Below are 27,975 nucleotides of genomic sequence, written 5' to 3'. Positions count from 1 at the left end.
GCCTCCTCCCTCCCCTCAGCGGGTCGGCTTCTCCTCCCACCGCCTGCCTTTAGCAGGGCGGCAGCTCGAAGGGGGTGCTGGGGTTGTGGAATCGCTCCGTACCGGGCTGCACGGTGGATCTGGGCTCTCCTAAGCCGGTAGGTGCCGTCGCGGTGCGGGGCTCTGGCCCGGGGGCTGTGGGCAGCTGCCTCAGCGCCGCCCGCGGCGGGAAGCGCGGGAAGGGCGTTTTTAATTGCGGAAAATGACGATCGCTGGGGTGGTCGGAGCCTGCGAAAGGCCGGCGGGCAAGCTTCTGCGTCGGCCTAGAAAAAACCTGATTTGTGGCATTTGGCAGCAGTGCTGTGCTCACACCTGAAGGCTGGCGTTTCGTCCATTTATGTGTCCACGACAGTGCGCATTATTTGGTGCTTAGGCTGTTTAAAAGTGCCAGGTGCTGTGACCGTGGAACAGCTGCTGTGCGCGGGACTGACTGCGGCTGAGTGCGCCCTGACAGCTTGGGACGGCTCCAGGACGGTTCGTGTTCGGAGAATTCTTCAAATACCTCAATGCGCATAAAGCATGGAGTTAATTACAACGTGGGGTAATGAACAAATGCCTACAAAAAGTCAGCGATAGCTAATTGTGCAGAGTATTTAACGCCAGTTGAAATGACAGGTCTATTAATGGCAATGGGAGGGTATTTTAAAGTTATCTTGGATGTTCCTTTTCTGTCCTTTCCAACCCCCGTGTTTTGGATACTCTTAACGTAGTGTTTATTTGCTGTTTGGCAGCCGGCTGGACTTCACTCGGAAGGGCTTTTCTTGTGCCTCACTGCCTGCAGCTCTGTGTGTGTGTTTTGTGTGTTTGAAGCCGTGCTGTGTTTCCTTGCACAGGGTTTTGTCTCAAATGCTTTGTATTCTGAGCTGGTGCAGTTGAACTCACCCCTTTGCTTCATGAATTTTGCATTGTTGCTCTATAACACTCAGTCTTATAAAATTATTACCCGGCTGTGCTTGCAGGAAAAGTGAATGGGATTTGTGCCATGGTGTTTGCAGTAGTGATACTCTGGAAGGGACCTGTGTTAAAGGCTTCTCATTAGAAATCTGTCTTTGGTACGACAAGGTTTTCAAAGATGGACAGCGAGATACCTCATCTCTGGGGTTTTTTATCTTGTTTTTTTATCACAGCTCTTACCTGGACTCACTAAACCTGTTTTCTTGCAGTGTGTGGTGCAGATGAGAATAGACATTTACTTTGCAGGGGTCACTTGGGTGTTTGGACAGCACAATACTTCTGTAATATGCTACAGGACATTAATATAGCCAGTGGGGTTGTCTGGACAAGTTTATGTAGCTTTGGGTCTGTTGCTCATAAAGGTGATAATACTTTTTAAGTTGCATAGTCTGTATAGTTGCTTAGGTTAAATTTTGAATCTGGACTTTAAAAGGTGACTTCTCTCTTTTAAGAAAAAACCTGTTTGTTACTCTTACAGGTATCCTGTTAAATGGCTTTAACTGATGTGGTATTAAACCAAAAGGGATTTAGTATTATACCAGGGAGAGCTGGGTCATGCTTGCTTTGATACTTCACAAGACAAGCTGGGACTTCTGTTACAGGGCAGTTCCTGCCCCCCTGTCCTCTGTTAAGGAGTTGCAGGGGGCTGTGTCTGAGCTGAAACAGTGAATTAGAAGGAAATGGAGATGCTCCAGTTGTCCCCTCTTTTGCTGACTGTAGTATTTCTATCACTCAGCTCTTTGGGATTAATTAAGGAAGGTTTAGATGCTGAGGCCACTGTAGAGCTTTGGCCAAGAGTCTCACTAAACCCAGCAGTGCTTTGTAGCAACAGACACCTACAAGAAAAAAGTCATGCTTTAACAGCCCTGTGATGTGAATTTTCCCTGCTGTTTATCTGTGTCCACATATTTGCATGTTGTCCTTGCAACTCACCTGCCCCTCCTGGCTGTGTGGCTCTTGGATATAAAGGCAAGAGAAGGAAAATACTTAAAACAGGCATTGGGAAAACAATAATAAATGCAGACTAAAGCAGATTAAGAACTGTATTTTAAATTATGTGCATTTTGAATCACATAGTACAAGGTTGATAAAAAATTGAATAAATTTTCAAAGTGGGTTGGAGTGGGTAGTTAAAATTATAGGTTGTGTGTGATAATGCAGGCTGGCAGGCTTGGTTTAGTGCAGTCTCACTCTGCTTGTTGCTTAGCCTTAGGAACACTTCTGTAATGGATATTAAAGATTAAGTGATCAAAACACAACAGCGATAGTAACAGAAATTCCTATATAGTACAACTTCTGTGCTATAATGCAAAAGCACAGACTATAACTCTTGGGCTGAAGCTCAGGCTTTTTATAAGGGTTTTTGTCAAGCAAACTGTGAGGTTTAGAGCAGTATTTGTATAGTTCAAAATGTGGTTATTGAATTCTGTTTTAAAAAGCATTTTATGTGAGTATGATTATTGGTACATACATTCCCAAAGTAAACATCACAAGTACTTTACAAGAACTATGGTTCCAAGAAAAATCAAGAGACTTTCATAAACACCATTAGCTTTAAATAGAAACTGATTTGTGTGTTGGTATTTCATTTACACAAGTCACAGGAATCAGAATGTTTGCAGAATGCACAAACTCGCATTCCTGCATTGCTGCTGCTTCTTAAACTATCCTGAGCCCCATGGATCTGCTGATGTGTGTGACAGCAGGAGCAGAAGGGAGTGCAGGACAGCACTTGGGTGTAATGAGGCTGTGCAGTGCTGTGGTATGTCCTGGATTAGTCACGTCCTGGAGGCATCGTTTGACAGCTGCTGGCTGTGTGTGTGACAGGCAGTAGGGGTTCTCCAGCACTCTGTGCACGCTGGTAAGATGATCTCAGTAAAAATGGCAATGGCAGCTGAGGACACCTTCCCCGGCCAGGTGTGCGTGCAGTGACACCTTCCCCAGCCAGGTGTGCGTGCAGTGACACCTTCCCCGGCCAGGTGTGTGTGCAGTGACACCTTCCAGGCCAGGTATGTGCTACTGCCCCTTCCCAGAATCGGCAGCTCCCGCGTGGTGTTTGCTGGAGGAGCAGGTGAGCACTCCAGAGCTGCTCCAGTGCAGAGTGAGGTGAGCTGGCTGAGACCTCCTCCATCAGTGGTGTTCCAGAGCAGCTGCTGCCTGATGGAGTGCTGGAGTTAGCTCTGTTGCTGGCTGAAGTGTGGGAATGCTGCCCCCATCAGAAGAGCAGTAACCGGCAAAATAATGCTGCTGGTGAAAGCTGCCTCGTGTTAAGGCACTGTTTCTGTGGTGACCACTTCTCTCAGTAACTGGGGAGTGAGGTCAGCAGCTATGAATACTTCTGTAGGAGTGCATTCATCTTCCTGTTTCATGCAGAAAGAAGACTGAAAATGGAAAGGGCTGAGGAATAACTGTAAAGCAAAACTGAAAACCTTGGTGTGTGGTTGTTTTATTAAACTAGCTGCGTGAAAACCCCTGATTTTTCTGGGTGGGTGAAGAACTAAACAATGTGACATTTAGAAGTGTCTGTTTTAAATTAAATCCCGTTGCTCAGCAAGCATCATGGCCAAATTTCGAGTATTCTCACTAATCCTCTATTTTGTACATGCTAGAATTTCCAGAGTATCTGTGTAAATGTCCACCTCTTCCAAGGGCTTTAGTCATTCCTCCACCTCATTTTCCTGCAGTGTGCTACACTTTCAGCAGCCTGGGGGCCATTGGCTGTATGTAAGCTAAAAGCCAACTTAAGTCTTATGGATGGTGGAAAATTTTTCTGTGTTGTTCTTATAATACTCTCTAATTCATTTCACTGATAATTTGTACAGAATATGCTTCAGAAGACTTGTCCTGAAAAGATTTCAAAATTTGACTGTGCTGGTTGAGGTAAAACTCTCTCAAGTTTCTAAAACTAGTGTTGTGAAACTCAGCATTTCATATAAGGAAGAATAAAGACATTGGGAGGAGGAGATAACCAAGGACACTAAGCTCCTATCTTCTCAGTCCTGTAGCAGTTTAAAACCAGAATGCTGCTTCTCAGCAGCTCTAGCAGAGGAGTTTAAACTACTTGAGGATTACTTTTACAGAGCCAGATGCAAATATATTTTTTTTCTGCCAGTGTGCTGACCTCAATGTCATGCATTATTTGTTCTTTTATTAACAACCTTTTCCTTTTCTCCTCTCTCACCCAGCTCTTCCCCCTGTTTGCATGTGCATTGGAGTAGTGGGTGTTCCAGTCCTGGCAGGAGTTAAACCAACCTCCTGCAAACATGGCAGACGAGGACCTGATTTTTCGTATGGAAGGGATTGATAATGCCAGAACGACTCCAGTGGACTCTGGGAATTATCTTGATGCTGATAGTGATGATGAAGACAATTATTTTATCTGTCCAATAACTGATGATCCAGTTTCTAACAAGTCTGCCAATACCAAAGTAGACAATTATTACAGCAGCTTAGCAAAAACTGAGCAGTACAGTTCAAGTTCTTCTCCCAGAAGCTTTAGCTTTAAGGTGAGTATTGGCTCCAGTCTTCATTAAGGTTTTGGTTTTACTTTGTTGGCATGAGACATTTTCTAACATCTTCATCTCTTATAACTAACACTTTTCAATTAAGATACTCATCTGTTTTTTCCAGACCTGCAGTTAATTCCATTAAGCCAGTAGTCTGACACTGCCATGGAATTGCTTACTGTCCCTTTGAGTTCAGTGGGAGGATCTTTCTCCCCTCAGTCCATGAGAAAATTCACTGCCATTTACAATGCAGTATGTTGATTGGGAGATTCAGAAGATAATACAATTGGTGTAAGAAAATTGGGGCCTGTCAGAAGATAATTTATTATGAATTTTGCTAGTCGGTGATATTTTTAGTTGGACAAATAAAATTGTAAGGGTAACTTTTTATGTTGTAGCTCCTTCTTAGGGAGCTTTTGGCATGTTGACTGTCATGCTTGGGCATGAGGTATCACCCTGGCAGTAGTTCCTGACAGTGTACACAAGCAGTATCTGACCTTTTTGGGATGAACAGCAGCTACAGCATTGCAGGGAGGTCAGAGGGACTGTAGCTGGTGCTTCCTTGGCAGTGTGTCCTTTTTCACTCAGCTTCCTTCACACAGATCAGGCCAGGCAATGGAGCCTCAAGTGACATCCACTCTCTAACTTACATATCCTAAATAAACACAGTTTGTGTTTTGTTATTTGTGTTTACATGCTAAACTGGCACATCTTTTAGATTTTCCTATATTTAATGTGTTTTATTAACACATTTCTTATTATTGATATTAACATTTATTTAATAGATACTCTAAAATCTCGGTTATGCCTAATGCATGCTGTAATTGTTAAAAAACACTGGGGGTTATTTCAGTCAGATAACATAGTGAGTATCACATTGAAAGTGAAGCTGGCTTGTCTGCAGGAACATTTTTGCCAAAGCTAGTTAATAGAAATGTAATATGCCTAAGGAAGGTGAGGAGCAAAAGCTTAGTATAGAAATGGGACAGCTGTTGGTGTATGCTAAACTAAGCAAGTTAAGGCCTGCTAGCAAGCTTCGTTTTCATTTGTGTGTACATTTTTACATGCATTAAACACTTGCCTCTGGGTCTGCAGTGCAATTTTTGAGTCATGTGCTCTGAGATAAAACTGATAAGGACTTCAGAAATTGCAATTATTTACTCCTTCCTAAGCTGTCGTTTTGCTTCTGTAGAATGTTTGTACCCATGGTTTGGTCTCTACAATGTCTAGTTTGGAATTGTAGCTCCTATCACAGATAAATTGCTTTGTGTTGAGATGTGGAGGAAGCCAGTCTCCATCTCCTGTTTAAGCTGCAGGGATGGTGATTTCCAGCACAGTGAAGCAGACAGGCAGGGCTGATGGCATCCTAAACCCCACAGCCTGGCCTAGCAGTCTGCCTGTCAGACCTCAAAGCTAAAGCAAGGCAGTGTGGGCCATTGATAATGAAAGGCAGAGCCAGATAGAGAAGTTAACTCTCTGCTTTTAACAGGACTCAGAAATGTTTAATTAGCTAGTTAATAGGCAATACCCTTTTAATAAATTCTTTCTAATTAAACAAATTACCAACTTACCTCAATAGGTTTCTTCCCAGATATTCTAAGAAGGAACTTAAATTTGGAATATAACTTGAAGAGTGACTTTTAACTGGAATTTTTTTGGGTTTTTTTTACTAACAAAGAGAACCAAGACTCTTTGTCAATCATTTGTCTTATCACATGTATTTTCCTGCTTTCATGTCTCTCATGGATCCTTTAGAATGACACACAACATCGTTCTAAGCATGGCTCTGTGGTTGACCATGGTCGGGTAGGTTCAAAAGAAAATGTCAACACCATATCTAATAGATGCATTATGATTTTTTTGGTTTGGTTTTGTTGTTTGGTTTTTTTTTTTTCCTTTTATGGACTTTTTTTGTTCATTATTTTATTATTTGGGAGGACTGATTGCCTCACCCTGTAAGAGTCATCAAGTCAAAACTAGAAGAGGTACTTGTTAAATGGAATAATACCCATCCTGTGTTCTCTACCCTGAAATTTCACTGTGTGGCAGCCATATGCCTCCAGCAGGAGAAAAATTGCACTGTGAGCACCATTTCCATGAAATCCAACTAGTGTTTGTTTGAAGATTAGGATACAGCTTTTGTGCAAAGCACTTCAAGAGATCAAGCACAAGTAATTAACTTATTTAAATTATCATCTAACATGAACACAAATCACCTTTTGGAGAGGGAATCTGCCCAAGAATGATTTGATACAGCTGACCAACCAAGCAGTTATGGTTGCTGTCTCTCCTTATTTCTCTCATAGGTATTTAAGTTTGGAAATTCTCAGGTCCATATGAGCTGTCACTGAATGGCCTGAGGCAGCTTCATTTTCTTGTGAAACATGTAGGAAATCTTTCTCAATAAGTCCTTTAAAGTCACTTTCTTTAATGTCGTATTGTTTTCATTTTGTGTTATTATTGTCAGAAAGGGGTGCATTTAAATTGTTTGCAAGGTACGCATAGTTAAAGCTGAAATTCAAAATAAACACAAACATTTAAAGCTTAGCTGCTTCAAAAACTTCCTTGATGCCATTGCTGACACAAATTTATAGTGTATTTTTTTTAAAAAAAGGACTGATTTTAATTCTTGAAGATAAAAAACAAAATAATCACAACATTTTAAAAGTTACTGTTTCTGCACACTTTGAGTTCAGTCAGAGAGGCAGTAATAATATCTCAGAGTTCAATACTTCTTTATTGGCAAGGTGCAGAGTGCTTTTTCTCCTGCTCACTTTGCAGAAGGCATTTGGCACATCACAGGATCGTATCTCCAGTTTTCTTGGAAATACACAATGTAAGAGAGGGAGAACAAAATGTTAAGAGTAAAGCATCCAAATTGGCTGGTAGAGAGAGACTGTTTGTACTCCAGAAAAGTGCTTTAATATTTTACTATTGACTTGGTGAACATTGAAATAGCTACTTGTCTGGAATTGTTATAATAATCAATTTTTACAACATTCTAATTTCTTCTTTTCCACGCTGAGCACAGTCTGGGGCCCTGGGGTTCACAGAACTTCTTACTTTATCCATATTGATTGTATCTTTAATGGACTTTTTTGGACTTACTTTTATGCATGCAAAACCATATGCTGCTACATATGAAAAGCTAAAAATCAAAACTGAAAAAGTGAATTAATATAATCTTGGTGTGCCTTACTGCCATGTGCAGAGCATGTTGAAGATTTCTGCAAATTACCACAGGTTTTGTAAATTGTATCTGGTATATACAGTGCCAGGTTCTGTTCTCAGTGACTTTACAGTGGTGCAAATTGAATTGAAATCTATGCTTTATATATCTGAGCTGGGTTTCATTATAATTGAAACTATAAAAAGGTCAGAGTTGTCTTTGGTACTACTTGGTCCCTGCTCTGAGTAGTGCTCTGGGGGCTTGTGTAGTTGCACAGCTCCATAGCATTGGGATCCTGATGTGCTCTAGAAAGTGCTGGTTTTGTGAGCTGCTGCTGATTATAAAGTGCCAATCTGTAACTTCTTCAGGAAACCTGGAAGCATGCTATTGAGAAAGCCAAGCACATGCCTGATCCCTGGGCAGAATTTCATCTGGAGGACGTTGAGACAGAGCATGCCACTCGTTACAGGTCTGTGGGTCGTCCTGCTTTGGATGCTGATATTAAGTAGGAATGCTGGTTTGTGCAAGGGCTGAGTTTGTAAATATCTGACTGAAGAAATTCAGACAGAATATCTGGCTGAAGAAATTTCATGATGCCCAAAGGGTCTTAAGTCAGTCTCCCAGGAATATGTAAATACTGCACATCACAAAAATAAACCTTTCAGCAAACCATTGTCACACTGTCTCTCCCACCTAAGCAGTATCTAGGACTTCCACTGTGTAGACAGGAAGCAAGGCTGAAAAGTATTTTCTGGTTGATTTGTTAATGCCATAAATGTAATCTAATAAGGAAATTAATCCCAACAAAGAGGCAGCATACTTATTTTAACTGGTTTGGGAAAGAAAGCAACCTAACCCTCCACAACTTTCCCAAAATAGCAGTTTCAGTTTTACTGCTCCATGCAGTATTGTTGCATGTGGCTGGAATTTAAATCCTTATAAAGCCCAGAATGGCTCATTGTGGTCTACGTGCTAAAAGGGAGTTTGGCCCTGAAACTGGTTTCAGTGCTTTAATGTGAGCTTTGCCAAAATATTTACTCTACTGACACAGGTTTCTGGGAGGGAGGGTTAGGGGTTAGAGGCCAGTTAATCACCACTTAGCATCAGTGTTTGGGGAGGCCTCCCTTCCATCCCCATGCCAGTCATGCAGTGCTGCTCTTCCCCATAGACTACATCTGTCCCTGGTCAGCCACACAGTCCTGAAATAGTTTGCATATTTTAAAATACAAATAAGGGATAATTTTAGTTTAGGACCACTCAATATCCTGTTAAAAAGAGATGGCTCTGATACTCCTGTTTTTACCTCTTTCTTTGCTGCAAGCTGGGGTGACACATAATATATAAGTGAGAATATGGCATGTCTGCATGCATGAATTACTCTGTGCAGATTGGGGGAACCAGGCTGGAAACAATCATGTGTTGATGACTCAGCTGCTGTGGTTCCCAATTTGGCTTTCACTGTGTTGGGAGCTCAAGGGGTGGGGAGAAACCACAGTCGTACTCTTTGTATTATCACAGGGTTGTGCAGGGACTTGCTCCTCCCTCAGTGCAGTGTTGGGCAGTTCCTGGCCCCACTGTATCTCACAGCTGGTGCTGCTCACATTCTTCACAGCCCCAAGGCAAATATCCAGCCAGAACCAGGCTTATGCAAGCTCAGAGTTGGAGGAGACAACCTGTCCAGTGTGTAGAGCTTGGTGAGGCCCTTTCTGCCCCCAGGCATCACAGAGGAGGTTTAACTTCAAAGCAGATAAAGCCTGATCTGTAGTGTTACAGAAGTTTAGATTCTGCTTTAGAATCTGCTCATTGACAGGAGGGTTCAGTGTCTCTTTGAAGAGCTAGATGTGTTTCTCCTTGCCTGCCCAAAATGAGGAGGGCCAGAGTGTAGTGGGAAGACTGGAAGCTTTTGTGTGGGAGTGGCAGCAGCACTTTTCCAGAGTCAGTTACAGATAAGGAAGGATAGGTGCTGGAAATGGGAGGATTTGGGTTCCCTTTGCATTCTTCTGAGATGTATCTCCTGATTTTGCAGGTACAATGCTGTTACTGGGGGCTGGGTTGAAGATGAAGTCCTTATCAAGATGGCTTCTCAAGTAAGATCACACTGGCCTTCATGTTCACTAACAGCAAGTTTGTAATTTCCTTTCTGTTCCTGAACAGTGGCAGCAAGATGTTTTCCTTATAGAAATTTTGAAGTCTCGGTGTAATTCTTTTCACCAGCCTCTTTTTCTTTGTATCCTTCTCTCGAGAATAGAGCAGAAAATGGAGTCAGACCTTCCCTGTCAGCAGCATGAGGCATTTGTTCCATTCCCAGTGATTTCCCTTCCATGTCACCCCTCCCATTTCCTTCTGGCATCATTTCCCTGCCTGGCAGTAGTCCCTACTATTTTGTGTGCTCCCAAATAATTTCTGTTGTTAGAATGAAAACCAACTGAACTTTCTGTATGTGAGAGTAGAAGGCACTGTCCTTTCCCAGTTAAGTCCTGGGGTGTGTTGTGTGTTGGGGTTGCCTTGCTCTGTGCTGCTGGTCGAGTGTCTGGCATCTGGAGAGATGATGCTCTTTGGCACATCCCCTATGGAAGCCTAAATGCAGAGAGCATGAAGTCTGTGAAGCTTCTTTAGGCAGTCACACAGAGCTAACTCCCAACTGGGGAGAGAATTGAAATTGCTTATTTAAAAGACATACCATTTCTTCTCCATGGGATATTGGTAGGGGGAGTTTATCCAAATGCCTTTTCCCCAGATACCTGCTTGCACTACCAGTGGGTTCTCACTTTTCCTTGAGGAAATATTTCCTATAGAGCCTGTTTGAAAACTGCTTTCTGCATGGTATAAAGGGGAAGTCATGGTTGTGTCTCTTACTGGTTAGAAATCAGCTTTGTGGAAATGGCAGTGCTGAGTTTTTGGTTTTTTCTCTTCCCCAGCCTTTCGGCCGTGGAGCAATGCGAGAGTGTTTCAGAACGTGAGTATTTGCCCGCTTCATCTTTGTTGGCTTCCTTGCAGTATTTTTTTCTGTGATGACTGGAATTTCACTCACATACAGTGGAAATTGTGTAAAGCTCGACTCCTTTCTAAAATGCTTTTTTGAGGGGTTTATCCCAGTTGTGAGACTCTACCTGCAGGGAATGGGGTTCAGAAAGGAGAATGTCCTCTGAATGTTGTATTTCAACTTACCCTGGGAGGCAAAATATTCATGAAAGTATAGTAACAGCCACTTAATTTCTTCTTGTTCCTTGTGTGCTAAAATATCTTAACATTTGATATGACGTCATAGGTGTGTGCAACTGGAGACCAACTTGAGGCCATAGTTAGGCAGAGAAAAGTGAAAGAAAGAATATCTGGTTGGTGCAGTCTCAACTGGAAAAGCCTCCATTGATAAAGAAGGTTATCCTCCTGGAGTTTGCTTTGTTTCACATATACCAGTATCATGTTCTGAGTAAGGCAGAACTTGAACACTAACAGTTGTGCTTTATAGAAAGATAATGTGGGGGGGAAGACTGAGGAGGAACTTTTCCTTCCTTGGAGAGTGTTATCAAATGTTATTGTGGGGATCAGCATCCAGCTATAAATTGGTGTGTGCTAAGAGATCACCCCACCCCGTCCAGGCTCTGGGAATAAATGTTCCCTGGAAAATGTCAGGAGGTGTGTGTTTAAAAGTATTCCCCCTTCTTCCCAAATGTAGAATCCAGAGAAATTGCACTTCATGTGTGGTTTCAGCTCTGGAAATATAGACACTCCTGAAAGATGGAAATGTGATGTTTTGAACTTGAGGAAAAAGGAAGAAAAGTAACCCCACACTGCTCCAGTTTGGCATTGGCATTTCAGTATCAGTTCATGCTGGTGGCTCTGTTCCTGCAAAGCCAGCTGGGTGCAGTAGTGAACGATGCCTAGGAAGTAACAATTCTCAGCCTGCTGACATTGCTTTTAGTTGTTGTTACTTACCAAACTCCTCATTATACAATATTTTGAGTAATGCCATAAATAAAAATTTGTTAGCAGTTTTGCCTTAACCTCTGGTACTAAAAAAGCATAGCTTGAATATCAGCTTCCTACTGCTGGGTTTCCCATATGTGTCAGTGGTACAGGGATATTTCCCATCTGGAGCTCTCTCCAAGATTTTTGTAACTCTGCAAGTTTTTAGTTAAGACAGTGACAGCATTAGCTGCCCATGGCACAGTGAACCACTGTGAGGATATTGACTTCAGAAAAACATGAGCTGGCTTGTTTTATGCAGAGGAGTGAGTTCCTTGAAGATCTGGCTGAAATTTTTACCTCATTTCCTTGTTCATTCTTTCCAAGGCCTCTTTCTGTGACTGTGTGCCCATCCCTGTAGGAGATCAGGCAGCATGAAGTTGCTTTGCCTGTAGAGTGTCCCCTCTACCAAGACCTCTGCACCAAGTTCTTAGCAGGGAGAGGAAGAAGAATGAGGGGGAAGGGTTGACTGAGTGCTGCTACTAATTAAAGCACCTGCCTAATGCATTTGTTGGCAGCCAGCAGATCCTTTCTTATCAAAGTTTTCCTGTTCTACACACTACCACGCCTCCTGCCTCAGCCCCCCTGCTTTGGAGGGATCTGTGGATTAAAGATTTGCGCATCAACAAAAGGGAAAAGCTGCATCATGGCAACTGTCAGGTGCAGTTTTCCTTCCGGGAGTATGTGGGGTACTGAGCAGTCACTGCTATGTGTTGAGAAGCAGCAGATTGCTTTTATCCCAGGAGAGGTTTCTCAGTTCATGTTTGAAAGGCCACTCCCTGTTAATTTCTGCAGAAAATAATTGTTGACATTAGAACAGGTTGTTGTACTCCAGGTTTGAGAGGAACAGGAAGGGAAAGGGATTGAAAAAAGGAGAAAGTTCAGAGCACAAGTAGCTGCAGCTAAACCAAACAGTTTGGCACATCCCAGCCATTCCCATGGGATGTTTCATTTTCCCTTGTCCCTTTCCTGTGCTTCACGTTTCAGGTGAGATACCTGGTGAATGATGCAGGGTTATGCTCATCTTGGAGCCTGGCTCTGTCCATGCAGGCAAGGGAATGGGAAAGATTGAATTAAAATCCTTGGGTTTCCTTTCACCTATGATTGATTTATCTTTCAGAAAAAAGCTGTCCAACTTCTTACACACTCAGAACTGGAAAGGTGCCTATAATTATGTTGCCAAGCAATACATAGAGAGTGTGAGCAGGGATGTTTATTTTGAGGATGTTCGACTGCAGATGGAAGCAAAGCTCTGGGGAGAAGAGTACAACCGGCACAAGCCACCGAAACAGGTGCATTCAAAGATCTTGCTAAGCAAAAATGCATTATGGTTCTTCTGTTGGGTTAGTTTTCAGACATAATTTAGAAGGAATTATTTGTTCACATTCCATCACATTTAAATGCTCGGATAGATTCTTTTGCCCTTCTATGTTTTCTGTTATGCAGTAGCTAATTTTGAGTGGAGTAAATAAGAAATTGCTTTATATTTCCAAGACTAGGGGCTGTGTGTTTGTGAATGTCTGACTGTCCTTAGCTGTTGACTGAAAACCAAAATAAAATGATCTTTGTATTGCTCTCTTTGATGTGTGCCCAGCTGCTTTTGTGATAACTAGAGATATCACAGAATTTATTGCCAGCAGCAGTCTCAGCAAGCACTTAACTGTTTGTGCTCCAGGGAGGTAGATGCTTAAATCTTCTACACCCATCCAAACATGTAACTAGCAATGATTTTTGAAAACAGCTGGAAACCTCCTGGAAACTTTAGCAATTTTAATAGCCAAAATTAGTGATTTTGATACAGGGGATATTGGCATTACTTCCCCTATGAGGAGCTGTTACTACTATGCTGTTACTACCTGGCTCCTAACGGCAAGGTGAGGTCTATAGTGAAGCTTGAGGAGAGAAATCTACAAATCTGGAAGTTTTAAATGCCATGTTGGAGAAAATATATAAGTGGAGTGAGAGCTGTGATTGTTTCTGCATTAGGAATGTGTGTGGGACAGAGAGAGAAGGTGAGGCAGGATACAGATATATCTGAACAGTAGATACCCTCAGCCCTTCTCTGAAAATGCATTTCTTTGAATTGTGCAGTAGTAATTGTATGTTTTGCTCTCTGGGTGCAGGCTCTTTGTAGAGTACTCTTAAGGTACCCACAAGATAAAATAGAAAGCCAGCACATGCTAAGAATTATTTCAGAGGGGTTTTTTTGCCAAAGTGAGCTGTTTTGAAGTAACTGCTTTTAATTTATGGAATTCCTCCAATAACTCAAGAAGCACATGACTCTTCCCCCACCCCCTTGTTAAACAGAAGGATCTTTGCAATTGTTCAGATTCTTGCATTGGGAAAGTTTTCACAGCTGGAGGATTCACACACACTTTGATCTGAAGACAGTATGTTATTAGTCATATTTATCTTCTTTCCCTCCCCAGGTGGATATAGTGCAGACCTGTATTATTGAAATGAAGAACAGGCCTGGAAAGCCTCTTTTTCATCTGGAACATTACATTGAGGGCAAATACATCAAATACAACTCAAATTCTGGATTTGTGCGAGACGACAACATTCGTCTAACTCCACAAGTGAGGCTTTGTTTAATGCTTTCCATGGAGTCTGCTGCAGAGAATTTCTGGGCTCTCTCCAGAGCATTACTGCCAAGAAAGGAAACTGCAGGCTCTGCAGTACAATGCCAGATTAATTTCTCTGTTTGCAGTTTGTCTGCCTCTTACTTGGGGCCCGCTCTTCTAAGCGCTGAGTGCTTCTTTATTGGATTTCAGTTGATTACAGTTGAGTTGAACAGGGTTAATACTCTTTGGAAACCTTAAGCCCTTTGACTCTAATTATAACTGCAGGCATCAAAATGTTTCAAACTTTCTTCACATTGAGGCAGTGAAGAGATCTCTCATGTACTATGTACTGAATAGTCTTTTGGTTCCTCACGTAATACACAAGAGTTGGCTGGTATCCAACTCATGTAAATAAATCCAGTCCATTTGCATATAAAAATGTCAGTTTTTCTAGCTGCAGCCTCTGAATAGCTGAATCTGAGATTGCATATAGAAATACAAGGACAGATTTCAAGTAATTCTTGAATCTTATAAAATTAATTTAAAATATTACTGAAAAATGCAAAGTGGTCAGTGTAACAAAGAAGTATTTTACTGGGCTTGAGAGTTTTGCTTTTACATTTTTTTTCCACTATTTTAAGGTATTTGTCATGAGGCTTAATGTAAGCAGAGAATTTGTTCTGGGCTGTCGGTTGTGCACTCAATCAGTGCTGTGCTTTCACAGGTTGGGAACAAAATGTTCCCTGGTATTTGCTGCAGTTAAAATGTTTGTCTATCACCACCAGTCACCACCCCCAGGCCTGGCAACGCTGTTTTGGAGGCCTTCCCAGAAGATTCCTAATATCTCAACTTTATTCTAAAGAGAAGGGCTTTTTGTACCTCATTCTAGAAATGTGTTTTTTCAAGAGCACAAATGTACATTTCATTATCTGTTACACAAATGTAGACACAGAGCAGTTGCTCAGGGGGATCACTCAAAGGGGAAGAAGAATTTGTAGGGATGCTCACATTTATTTATTGGTTCTTTCTCCAAACTGTGGCAGAGCTAATGCTTGTTGGCAGAAAGAAGCAGTTTCCCAGAGATGCAGAGCTTGCAGATTCACAGGGACAGCCAAAATGTTTATACAGAAGTTATTCTGCACTGGCTTCAGAGCCCACTGTTTTTCTCTCTGCCAGCCAGCTCCCCACTACCTAAGGTGAAGACTATGGTGGAAAACAATTGCTAGTACAAAAATGAGGAATTAAGCAATGTCCTTTCCCCTGCCTGTGCCCACTGCTGCTTTTCACTTTGCCTTTTTTAGCCTCTCTGTGAGTTGGAGCAGGTTGGAGAGACAGGATATGTGCTCTCTTGCTGCTTTCATCATGATGTTTATACCAGTTATATTTCACTGATAGGGTTACCAGACTTCTTTTCCCATTTATAACAGGGGTATGTGTTGCTATGCAGTACATGAAGGGAGAGTGTTCTCAGACATCTTCTATGGTTCTTTCCAGGCCTTCAGTCACTTCACCTTTGAGCGCTCAGGACACCAGCTCATTGTTGTTGATATCCAGGGAGTTGGAGATCTTTACACAGACCCTCAGATCCATACAGAGAGTGGTACAGATTTTGGAGATGGCAACCTAGGTAAAAATCAATGATTCTGTTTCACTAAAGGGTGCTTCTCTTTTCTTCCCAGCTCTGCTGGGTGAGCTGACACATTTCTGAGGGTCTTGCAAACAGCTGGGGAAGTCCTATTGTAAGGAGTCCTGTACAGGTCAGCTGTCATATAAGGGCAGTCTTAAAATGAGAGGTGATCATGGCTCATGTCTCCTGGCCTACTCCTAAACAAGTAATGTAATTAAGTAGTTTCTACCTTGTGAGAACAATAGTCATGGCCTTTGATTTCCTTGCCACATTGCAGGAATGGATACAGCTGAATGCAGAAAGATAGGCACCATGTATTTTTGAAGTTCCAAGTGTCTGTGTATGAAGCTGTTCTTAGGACACTGCAAGCTTTGTAAGCAGGATCAAATTTAGGCACATTCCTCAGTGATGGATTAGGTTTTTGTTATATCTTGCTCATACATAGCTTTCCAAGATTTTCCTCACTTCTGTCACTCTTCATGCAGAGAGACTGAAAGGCTCTTACAGGTGTTGAAATGGAAGAGGGTTAGGCTGTGTGCTACAAAGCATTTTCTCTCTCTTGGCTTTTTAGGAAAAGCTCGGCTTTTAATAAGTAAATTGTAATATAAAATTTGAGCAAACCCTTTCTTAATTTTTTTAATGCCTTAGGTGTTCGAGGTATGGCCTTGTTCTTTCATTCTCATTTCTGCAACAACATCTGCAAAAGCATGGGGCTTGCACCATTTGATCTTTCATCCAAAGAGAAAGATGCCTTGGATTATAATAAAAAATTGCTTGTAAGTGTTTGATGAAAAAGTTTCATTAACAGGGAACCTTGAAATCAGTGTATATTTGAGACCAAGTAGATCTTTGAATGATGAAATAATTTATAAATTTTGGATTTCACAAACCTGATTTGATGCTTGTTGCAAACTGATCTTGGTTTCAGTGGATTTTGGTGGCAGTGGGACTTGATACAGCACTTGGAATGAAACTCAGTCCTAAATAAAACTCTCTGACAGTAAAAATGTCAGGGTTTGATATTTTGCTGCAGTGTAGAGCTTTTCAAAGCAAATACTTCTGGATACCTATGTATATTTATAGAGGACTGCTAATAAACATTCACATTGGCTTGTATAGCATGCTTAGAATTCACAGAAGGATTATTGACAGGACTTTCTCGTTGATTTCCCGAGGAATCTGCTCAAACAATTCTCCGTGGCACAGAGGAGAAGTGCGGCAGCAGCCGGGTGAGGACGGTGTCCGGGAGCCGGCCCCCCCTGCTCTTCCGCCTGTCTGAAAACTCGGGGGATGAAAGCATGAGTGATGTGGCTTTTGACTCCCTGCCCTGCTCTCCCTCCTCTGCAACCCCTCACAGCCACAAGGTGGACATGCTTAGTGAGTGAGCCTGTCATACATCACCTCCTGGGGGGTTCCTGAACATTGGACGTGTCTTACCCTGGTTTTGTCTTTGTTTTTAAGCACAACAGCATTGATTTAGTCCAGAACAGTTTCTATTGCTCCTCTTTGAGCAGAAGTAAAACTGAACATGCTTCTATATAGATAATTAATGCACAGATGCTTCTGTGAAAAACACAGCAGTAAAATGATATATCTAGAGCTTTTTCCTCAAGCATGTTATCCTTATAATAACAGCAAATATTTTTTTTCTCCTAGATTGGCCTGTGTTCAGTGAAGTAGATAACTTGGATCAGCTTGACAACAAAAGGGTGAGTGTCTTTCTAACAGAAAATGAGGCTGCAGTTGCCTAATGAAATGTCTCTTTATAGAACTTCTCAAAGATTTTGTTCAGTAAAAGCACATAAAGGTACTCTGTCTATTTCTCTTGTTGCAGATCATGTTACCTCCATGCATTTGCTGTTTCTAGTAAAGGAAGAACATTTTATCTTAATATTTTAGTATTCATTATTTTGCTACCAGAATTTATTTGGATCTGGTGTATTTTAACAGATACTTAAAGCATGTGCCTGTTTTCCTGCCTGCATATTGTATCTTTAGTGCTTGTCCCAGCTGCTGTGGTATTAAACCTAAAGAATCCCTATGGACTAGGTCTCTGCAAGTACTGGTACCCTGGAACATTAGAGAACCTTGCCCGAGGAGGTGCAGGAAGTTTGCAATGGGCATTTTCCAGTGCTGGGCCTTAGTGCCAGAGGCAGTCAGTTACTGGTTTATTACTGAAGCTGAAAACTATATTTAGTGGATTCTTGATTTGATAAAATATGGAAGTCATTGATTTGTTTAAATGTATGTAAGGGGGAAGACAATCTTAGACTACTTTATGTATCATTAAGTCCTGCTCCTTCTGACAGAGGTAGCATGATCATTTTCATCCAGTCTAACCATCCAATATATTTCACTGAAAGAGCAAACCATTTGCTCTGTGAGAAATGTTGAGCTGAGGTTCTTACAAAGTATAATGCTAATGCTGTTCCGTTCTTGACTTCTGTAGGATTTTGAAAATGGTGGAGATAGTGGGTATCCCAGTGAAAAGAGAAGTGAGACAGAAGATCTGGATCATAGAGAGAGGGTAAGAACCTGACTGGTATAGGAGAGTTGGTATAGCCTGTTCCTAGTTAAACTGTTTTTGTAGAAGAATCTTCTTTTTTATCCTTTCTGATCTAGATCTGTTCCCGATCTAGACTTCGAAAACAGGAAACAGAGAGATTCCCCCATGTGGCAAAGTTACTTATTCATATTGGGAATTGCACTCTTACAGGAAAAAGATGATTTGTAATGAGTAGCTTAATTTCAAATATTGTATTTGATTAGGTGTTGTTGTGTGGGTTTTTTAAGTTATTTAAGTACATACTGCATTTAGGATGTGTAGCCATCTTTTTGTCATGTGGAATCCGTGAATATGATCTGCTTTCAGACTAATTTACCTTCTCTACTTTGTATAGCTTGAATTATTACAGAACTTAAATGTTGTTGTCAGGTAATAATATGGAACTTTAGAATTCCTAGAAGTTAGTTGCTTGTTCCTCTAAAATACAAACTTTTAAATAAATGGTTCTTGACCTGGAGATCTTAACAAGATATTTAATTAGAAGACAGGAAAGAGAATACTGCTTCTAGAGATACCCCTCCTTTTGTCACCTCCTTTGGCAAGGTATTTGTCATGGCATCTCCAGCTTATGGGATTGAAGCCCATGTGTGCCAAGTTCTTTATCATTTTGGTATGTATCACTGAAAGAAATGGATCCAGTGGAAACAGTTTTGGTCTTTATTAATTCACTGTTTTGGTCACTATTAATTCTGGAAGGTAGGAATAGTCTAGAGGCATATCTGGCGCACATCAGTTGCTGCAAATTCAATGATGCAAATCTTTACATTAACGTAGGGCCATTCAAACAACAACCGGAGGCAGGAGTCTGATGAAGACAGTTTGGGAAGCTCTGCAAGGGTAAATAAAGCAGAAATGTTCATAGACTGAGTTTGCTGCTCTGCTTGTCCTTTGTTCTACTCATCTGCCATCTAACCACATGTCTGAACCAGATGTTGGTTCCCCTTCCTTTTCAGCTACAGAAAATATTTATTAATATCAACTTACCACTCTGTTACTTCCTTTTATGTTTTGTCTTTGTTTTCTCGTGAAAGAAGTACTGTGAAACAAATTGTCACCTCTGTAGCTGACCTCTGTCATAAATTAGTGATTATGCGTGGGTTTCTCACTTGAAAAAAAAATTACAGTTCTGTGAATTTATTTTCTACCTAGATAAATTATATTTCCTTTAGCTAAATTATATTTCCTTTTTGCACATTAGTTTTGGAATTCTATCCTGTATGTAGTTGTTCTGTAGTTGAAATCATATCCTGTATGATTTCTTAAAAACATGCAGTGTTTGAAACAGATACACGGTGAAGAAAACTGCTGTCGCCTGAGTTAGGAAAGACCAGACCTTATATGCTTTTAGAAAATATAACTTCTGTGATAATTGGTCTTGGAAATAAGCTTAAATAACTACTGTGAAAGGAAAGATAAAAATAGAACTTTGACAGCAATTAATAAATTATTTAGATACAATTTTCAGAATTTCCTTTTAATTATTATATATTCCTGTTTCAGAAAGTTGAAACAGCTTTAACAGACTGAAGTTATGTGCCAGCAGCCTTTCCTGTTGTGTTTTCTCTGTGTACCTGCAAAGGCCTAAATTGTGATAGGATTGTTTTCAGCTACTGTTTCCCACCAATTCATTATGTTCAAAAATTTCTTCATTTGGGTTGCTCCTCCTGAGAAATGCCAATGCATGTATCTGCCTGTGATCTTCTGCATGGTTACATAGAATTTTTTTAGACTTCTAGAATGCATACTGCATTTAAAGTGTTGGGAACTGAAATTCTGGGCAGAAAAGTATGGGTTTCATTTTTTTTCTTTGTGCATGGATACCTTCAGTGCTTGCAATGTGACTGTTCAGCTGCTTATTTGTGTAAGTAATGTCTTCTGATTCAGAACTTTGAAATGATTCTTCAAAGTGATGATGTTCAGATTAGAAATAGAGGGATTTACTCCATTTCTTTAATGAAGAGTAATAACCAATTATTCAGCTACTAACATGACTTTTGAAAGCTGTGTTTTAAAATACAATATTTACTACAAAGTAACAATATTAATTGAGGCTTTGATTCCGGGATGGTAATCCATATGGATGGGAATTTTAATTTTGAATATGAATAATAGTGTATTTTGTATTTCAGATCAGTGTGGAGAAGTGGAATCTTTACAATTCTTCCAGAGTCCACGTTCATAGACCGTCCTGTGTTGCCCAAGAAATTCAGAGGCTCAATGCACTAGAACTTGAAAAGAAAATTGGGAAGTCAGTCCTTGGAAAGGTGGGATGGGTCTGCTGATACTGTTTTATCCAACAAGAAACATCTTGTATTTATTACTTACGTAGAGATGTTGCCCTGCTTGCATTTATTTGTGCAGTTGAAAATAACACATCTATACCTTTCTGTCACCTACCCATGTTGTATAAGTGACATTTGAGTTCAGAAACCCGTGAATTCCATCTGCTTTTGGCCTTGCAATTTCTGGGCTTCTTTGGGAAGAACCCTGCTGTTGTTAATCTGCATTTCCAGAGGCATCACACAGGGAGGATAGAGTGGGATGGGTGTGCTGTGCCTGACCCACATACCTTGCACATAGGCAATGCTGAGCTCCTGAAAACTGGTAGCATGGACTGACTCTTGTTCCTTCAGACTATTCCAGATAATGCAAATGTGAATTAAGGGGTTATGTATCGCCTTAAGCCCACTCTTAAAACATGATGTAAATCTTACTGAATATCCTGGAAGCTTTAGGTGTTCTCAGACCTTTTGATGTGGGAAGAAACTTGTTTTGCACGGAATCTTTTAGGTTTGAAAAGACCTCTAATATCATCGAGTCCAGCCTCTGACCAATCACCACCTTGTCAACCAGACCATAATACTAAGTGCCATGTCCAGTTGTTTCTTGGAAATGAAAAGAAACATTCTGGAGCTGTGATTCCACCACTTCCCTGGGCAGTTCATTCCAATGTTTAACAGCCCTTCCCATGAAGAAATCTTCGTGATGTCCAACCTGAATCTCCCCTGGTGCAGCTTGAGGCTATGTCCTCTCATCCTGTCTTGGGAGAAGCTGCTGACCCCCACCTTGCTAGAACCTCCTTGCAGATAATTGTAGGGAGTGCCAAGGTTGCTCCTGAGCCTCCTCTTACTCCAGGACTTAGCTCTAAGACCTGCTAAAGTAGGAGCAGAGGGCTTTTGGAGGATCAGATCCCTACATCATGCTGTCTCTCCTGTGCAATTGTGTCCAGGTTCACCTGGCCATGGTGCGCTACCATGAAGGCGGGCGCTTCTGTGAGAAGGACAAGGAATGGGATCGGGAGTCAGCCCTGTTCCACCTGGAGCATGCTGCAGACTGTGGGGAGCTGGAAGCCATCGTTGGGTTAGGCCTCATGTGCTCTCAGCTGCCACATCACATTCTGTCTGAGGTCACTCTCGAGGTATGGAAGATGCCAAAAAAGAGAATTGTAGTTCATTGTAAAAATAACTTTAGAATAGTAGGAAATGGAGATGAAATGGAAACAATATTTCGGTGTTGTGTAGCCTCTTCAGAGAAAATAGATGACTTTGTAATTAAGGATTTGGAAAAAGCAGCAAAAAAATGCTGCCTCTTTCTGGTTTTGCCAGCAGATTACTGCATGCCTTTGGGAAACTTTTGAAGCCACCTCTGCTGTTCAGCTGCTTTGTTTCTTGTGGCTGTGCCAATTTCTCAGACATACTAAATACTTGCTGACTTTGAGAAACTGCATTTAATGGTAAAAGGATGGTTTTAGAAGCATGCATTTTAAAGGTTTTGTTTTCTTTACTAGGATACAAAGGAGAACAGAAATAAAGGATTTAATTACTTGCTGAGAGCAGCAGAAGCTGGAGACCGGCCTTCCATGATTCTGGTAGCAAGAGCATATGATACAGGTGTAAATCTTGGGGCAGACAGGTACTGTGCATGGCTGAGTAGATTAACTTGGTGGTACTTCACTGAGGCAAGGCTGGGGCAATGATTTTTCTGCTTTTGTATTTTAGCATGTCTTTGTTATTTATGTGAGTTTTCTGTTTTCCACAACAGTGATACTGTTTAAATTTCCCACTGTCAAATAACATTAAACATCTAACTAAACTTCACTGAGCATTCTCAGTGTGCAAAATAACTGATTTTAAAGTATTTATGAAACAAAACTCTGCAACTTGAGGTTTTTTTCTAAATTGGTTGCTCTCACAAATGTAAATGCCAAAACCATACAACTGAAAATGAAGCTCAGACTCTGGAGTTCAGGAAAACACTTCAGTCTGATACTTTCTTCCTTAATTCCTGCATAAAGTGACCCCAGCCTCATTTTGCTTGGTGACCTAGTGCCACAGTGCAGTTAGTGAGTCTCCATGAGAACATTTGCTTTCTTGGGGGGCATTAGCACTCTGAAAAGCCAGTACAAAATTGGATGCCGAATCTCCAATGCAAAGTACATTTGTTTCCTAAGGAAACCATCTTCAGAAATGATTTTTGACTTCAGGGCCCAGGATTGGAAGGAGGCACTTCACTGGTACAACGCCGCGCTGAACATGACCGACTACGATGAGGGAGGTGAATATGATGGCACTCAGGATGAGCCACGGTATCTGCTCCTGGCCAGGGAAGCAGAGATGTTAATGATGGGAGGGTTCAACCTGGATAAGGATCCACAGAGATCAGGTGAGGCCTCGTTTCTGTTATCTGTAGTCTTGCTTTTCCTTCCCTTCTCCCCCAGCATGTACCCCAAAAATAGATTTCTTGCCTCAGCTGTTACAAAACATAGAGAGGGTCAATACCTTCAGATTTAATGGTGCTGGGTGTAACAAGGTTGGTAGCAGAGAAAGAAGAGATCTTGGCAGGGACAGGGTAGTGGGTGGTGCCAGGTCCAATCTGTGGCACACTGAGTCACTGCCAGACAACCTTCACTCCCTCTGAGGTTGCTCTTCGGGGTCACTCCCCTGAGCTGCAGGTTGCTGCTTGTAGTTTGAGCTACACCTATGATTCTCAAGGCCCTACACAACATTCTGTTACTTGTTGTGTAACCTACATGCTAGATGTCTGTCCTGGGGGGCTCCTACAGGCTGGTCCTGTCTGCAGTCCTTCCAGATACATTGGGGAGCCATCAGCAGCCCGTTGTATAACTTGAAGAGCAGAGGCCAGCTTCCCACCTGATGTAACTGACACCATTAAAACACACCCATACATCCGGCCCTGCAGTTTGACCTCAATTTCTCCCTTTGTCCTGTATTTGCTTCAGGCTAAAACCATATTCCTTCTTTACTCTGTCAACATAACTGATGCTGTTTCCTCTCTAGGTGAGCTTTACACAGAAGCAGCAGAAGCAGCCATGGAAGCCATGAAGGGCAGACTAGCAAATCAGTACTACCAAAAAGCAGAAGAGGCTTGGGCGATGATGGAAGAATGACACTGAAATTAAGCAGTTCTTGTATATAAATTTGTTAAAAACTTGCTGCATTTGCAGCTACAAAGATGTATTTTTATGTGATGTTACCAGGTTGGTTTCTTTTCATATTTTAGTTTTATAATTTTTGAGGGTAGAAATCTAAATGTTAGTAGTATGTAGGGTGCCATAGCATACTTCTGTTTGTGTTTTAAAGCTGTAATACACACACACACTTGAATCTTTTATACTTTTTTTACTGTTAGAACTGAGGGGCCTAGTTTTTTTCACAAAAGAAAACAAGGCCTTATTGTTTAGGTTTTACATGTCCTGTTTTTTTACACAGCAAATGATCAGTGTGTTTACATTTTTCTTCTCCTCCCCAAATACAGAAAAACATGTTCCTAAATTCTAAGCATTTCTTCATCATTTTGGTGTATCTCACCAAATTTGCACGTGAATGTCAATTTTCAGTTTATGGATGCAGCTACTGATGTTAGTAAGTAGTCCCATGCTATTTTGCTGACATTGTTGGACATTTATTCTCAAATGAATTTCAGATGGAATCCTTAGTTTGGTGAAGGGTATGGAAGATGATTCAGATTGGCAGTGAGGATATTCAGGGTAGAATATTTTATTGATTTCCAACATTGCATATTATACCATTAGAAAATCGTTCATGTTCCTGGTGAGGTGAGGCATCAGCTACCTCTCTGATTTTCACATGTTGCACCATATAAAATTTTATTTGTATAAAAGTCTACTGATCTTGTATTTGTCCAGTAATGTACAGTAGCAAGATTTGTAGTATATGGGTAATTTGAAGTTAGTTTTACAGGGGCATCTCCAATCTCAGTAAAGATAGATCATCTCACTTAAAATGAGAAAACATTTTCGACCATTTCCAGATGGATGTTTGAAGAAGTTAGGTGACGTTGATTCACCGATTTCTATGTACAAAAAAGAATTTACATGGTTTAAGTATATTTTTAAATGGTATTTTATCTGCAAATACTATTTAGAGAAGAGTTTTTGGTTAGAAAGGGAAAACAGTATTACCCCAAACACTTGAATTTGTGTCCTCTTTGCCTAATACTAATCAGTGAGGGGAGGAGAAATACCTGGTGGTGGTTGAATTATCCTTGCATAGAGATAAGTTTCTTCAAATCCAGTCTTTTATTCCAAAGCTGCTGTGCCATCTGTGTGGATAGTACAGAAGCTGTTCCTGCTCCGTGGTTGTGGTTAACAGTCATTTTGCAGGAGATTTCAGATGGAAGCGCCTCCTTGGCCTGGCAGTCTCCTGAGGTGTAAGTTGATGTGCACAAGGGACAGCCCTGTGAAGTGCTGAATGACCTGTAATGCTCACCACTTCAGCCAAGCAGTTGTAAAGCTAAGCAGGATTGATTAGGATTTCTCTCATGCATAGCCGAGGAATATTAATTTCTTGTAAAATGCAGAAGCTGTTCAGGGAACAAAAATCAATTCTTCCTTTCCTGTGCAAGTGCCTGTCACTGGAATCAGATTATGCTCCCATTTTTTCTTTCTTTATGGCAAGTGGATCTTGAATTGCTGTTTAGACATTATCCAAGGGTGATGTCAATAACAACTGCCACTGTCTGAAAGAGGTGAACTCCTGGTGGTTAAGGGAGAATTTGAATCCTTTCTAGGAGGGAAGGGAAAGTTATCCTTGGATGTTGTGCTTCTGGCTGGTGCTGTAACGAGCAGGCAGTTGTAGCTGTGAGTAGCCTTGCAAAAGATGGCAGCATCTTTTTGCTGTACATTGCAGAGGTTGTGGGAAAGCAGTGCCCATGGCCTTTCTCTTTTTTGTTTTGAGAGTGAGAGCAAAGCTCTTCACCAATTAATGGAGGAATGTTTCATTTCTAGATCTCAGCTGGTCTTAGGTAATGAGGTACTAAAATGACCAGATTTTTGGACCTAATATTTTTGTACATGCTGAAATGGAACCAGAGGACTGCAATTCAGATGAAAGTTTTCAGTGCCTATCCAAAGTTCTGCTTTAGATGCCTAAAGCCTCTCTGGGATGTGGCCTTTTTTGCTGTTTCAGTTCATAGCATTAAGGTATCAGCTGTCAATGAAAGGGGAAGCCCCTCACCTCTGAAGACAGTTGCACAGTCTGTTTTGTGCAGAACCTATACAGTGGAGGGACTATAAATCAGACAAAAGGATTTGTTCCCCTCATACGGTGGTGATGCCAAATCTTTGAGATTTTCCTTGAGAAGGAAGCATGTGTGACAACACCACTAACCTTGTAGGGAGGAGATTGAAAGTGTCCAAAATGTGCATGCAAAGGATGTAGAGTGTAATTATTGACACTTTTTGGTGTAGTTTAATTTGCTAAATTCAGTAGTTGCTAAAGTTGCTGACAGCTCTGTGTAGATCTGATTTGTAAACGTGCACATAACTCAGTGCAAAAATCATTATGGTTAATTCTTTGTTTGCAAATACTACTTTTTGGTGATGAAGACTACCTTCTGTCCTAAGGTGTATCAGATGATTTAGGCATACAATAAATGGGACTGTCAATAATATGAAAATGGAAATTGTTTACAGAAATATTCACAACTTATTCTGTGACATTCTTTTGAAGGGAAAAACTGTATATTTTAAAGACTTTTGCAATGATATTGCTTTATGCTGTATTTTTAATCTATTCACAATGAATAAATCTGTATTTTTTAAAAATGTGAAAATAAATCTGAGGCTCAGCCTACCAGAACTTACCTGGGTTCAGTGTTTCCAGATATCAGTGGGAATATTGTTTGGGTAAGGACAGTGAGATGGAAGCCTTTGTTTGATGTCAGACAAGCAAATACTGCTTGCCTGCATCACTTAGTCTTCTCATTTACTTTGTCTGAGTTCATTCTGGCTAGTAATAAAATTGTTCTTTTTGTCACTTTTCTCAGTAGAGTTTTACTCATTGCTTGTGGGCATTTGCTTTTGTTGGTTTTTTTCCCCTTTCCTTTATAAATTCTTTTTCTTTATAAATTTCTCCAAAATTCAGTCCTACTATTGCAAGCTTCCAGAAATCCTCTCAGTTGTTTGTATTATTCCATTCCCAATTCCATTCCCTTTCAACAGTCAGAAGTAACTAACTGGGAGGAAATTATTAGACGTGTAACAACAAAATCTGTTTTCTTCCAGAAAACAAAATGGTTGATGTGCTCTCTGATTTGCATTTGATTACACATGTAGTGTCTCTAACCAATGGGGGATAACATATAAGGACAGGAAGGCTCATTTGCAGGGTGCTACAGAGGCTTCTCCCTATGCTTTTAGCTTTTGTTTAGTCCTGAGAATGGGCTGGAAGTTCCTGGGCTCTGTGATTTGAGGTGGGATACAACATCTAATGATACACTGTCATCTTGCTATGATTTATTTCTCTTTATGTGCCAGAATAATCTGTTTGATACAGGCCATTTCAAACTGTTCAAAAGGGAGCTCTTAGTGTTGCCTTTTTATTGCTTTATTCAGACAGGTGGAACTTATACCTGTGTAGTTTAAAGAATGTGAAATTATCCTCTAGCAAAGGCACTGTGAAATAGCAGAATTTCCTGACAAAAAAGCACCATGTGGGCCTCTGAAGAATTACTGTGCACTGGAGAATTACTAAGATGAAAAATGGTGAAATTTGGCACTGCTCTAGCTTTATAGCCTTTGGAGGTTTTAGATATAGCTGCTGTCACAGAGATGGAGTGTTTGCCAGTGTAACAAAGTAAGAATAGCATTCTTCAGAAACCATGGAGACAGCAAACTCTTATAGCTTACAAAGTGTAAATAACTATATTGCCTGTTTCTTAATGACTGGTCTGTGGGACTGATTTGAATCTCATTCTCTTTCCCCACAGATGTAATTTCACTCAGAGTAGAATGAGTGCTGACAGAGCCAGGTGTAGTTACGATGGGTCAAGTCAGGACTTCTCATCTGAATTTGGACAGGCAGAATTTCATTTGAACTTCTCAGGATGGATGCAAGGCAGTGCTGCCAGGGGTGAGTCAGGGTATTTTCAGGTTTAAGTTCAGGGATATCTCTCAGTTGCTCCTGCTGATGGACCTAACTCCTGTGTGGGGACACCTCAGGGCTTTGTAACCTTTGGGCCTGGCCCTTAATGTAGGAGTTTGATACAAGTGTTGGGTCCTTGCTGTTCTCTGGCTATCCTGTGCCAGGAAAACAAAGTAATGA

At 41.0% G+C, this 27,975-nt stretch overlaps 1 protein-coding gene across 2 annotated transcripts; it reads left to right on the top strand.

Moving 5' to 3' along the window:
• Window positions 1-37: 37 nt before the first annotated feature.
• Window positions 38-26,595, top strand: EEF2K (eukaryotic elongation factor 2 kinase). Of its 2 annotated transcripts, none has more exons than XR_014616568.1 (19): window positions 38-137; window positions 4,179-4,499; window positions 6,255-6,305; window positions 8,037-8,137; window positions 9,695-9,755; window positions 10,587-10,624; window positions 12,755-12,926; window positions 14,064-14,213; window positions 15,693-15,825; window positions 16,474-16,601; window positions 17,001-17,202; window positions 17,482-17,534; window positions 18,275-18,352; window positions 19,166-19,228; window positions 20,521-20,655; window positions 21,621-21,809; window positions 22,179-22,259; window positions 22,875-23,053; window positions 23,689-26,595. XR_014616568.1 is itself a non-coding variant. In XM_084216837.1 (19 exons), exons 2-19 carry the CDS (start codon window positions 4,257-4,259, stop codon window positions 23,796-23,798), a joined length of 2,211 nt encoding a protein of 736 aa, XP_084072963.1. In that variant the 5' UTR covers window positions 38-137; window positions 4,179-4,256; the 3' UTR covers window positions 23,799-26,595. The 2 variants fall into 2 exon arrangements, 1 of the variants encoding a protein (XP_084072963.1); XM_084216837.1 differs by having other exon boundaries at window positions 22,179-22,303.
• Window positions 26,596-27,975: the final 1,380 nt, after the last annotated feature.

This window comes from Fringilla coelebs, assembly GCF_963513975.1.
Source record: "Fringilla coelebs genome assembly, chromosome: 16".
NCBI classification, from domain to species: Eukaryota; Metazoa; Chordata; class Aves; order Passeriformes; family Fringillidae; genus Fringilla; species Fringilla coelebs.
This window is presented reverse-complemented; position numbering and strand designations above follow the sequence as displayed.

Excerpts from the sequence above, each read along its gene's own strand:
- EEF2K (XM_084216837.1), top strand. The coding sequence starts at position 4,257 with ATGGCAGACGAGGACCTGATTTTTCGTATGGAAGGGATTGATAATGCC. Across the intron at positions 8,138-9,694 it reads GAGCATGCCACTCGTTACAG|GTACAATGCTGTTACTGGGG; the intron begins GTCTGTGGGTCG and ends CTGATTTTGCAG. Across the intron at positions 21,810-22,178 it reads TGTCTGAGGTCACTCTCGAG|GATACAAAGGAGAACAGAAA; the intron begins GTATGGAAGATG and ends TTTCTTTACTAG.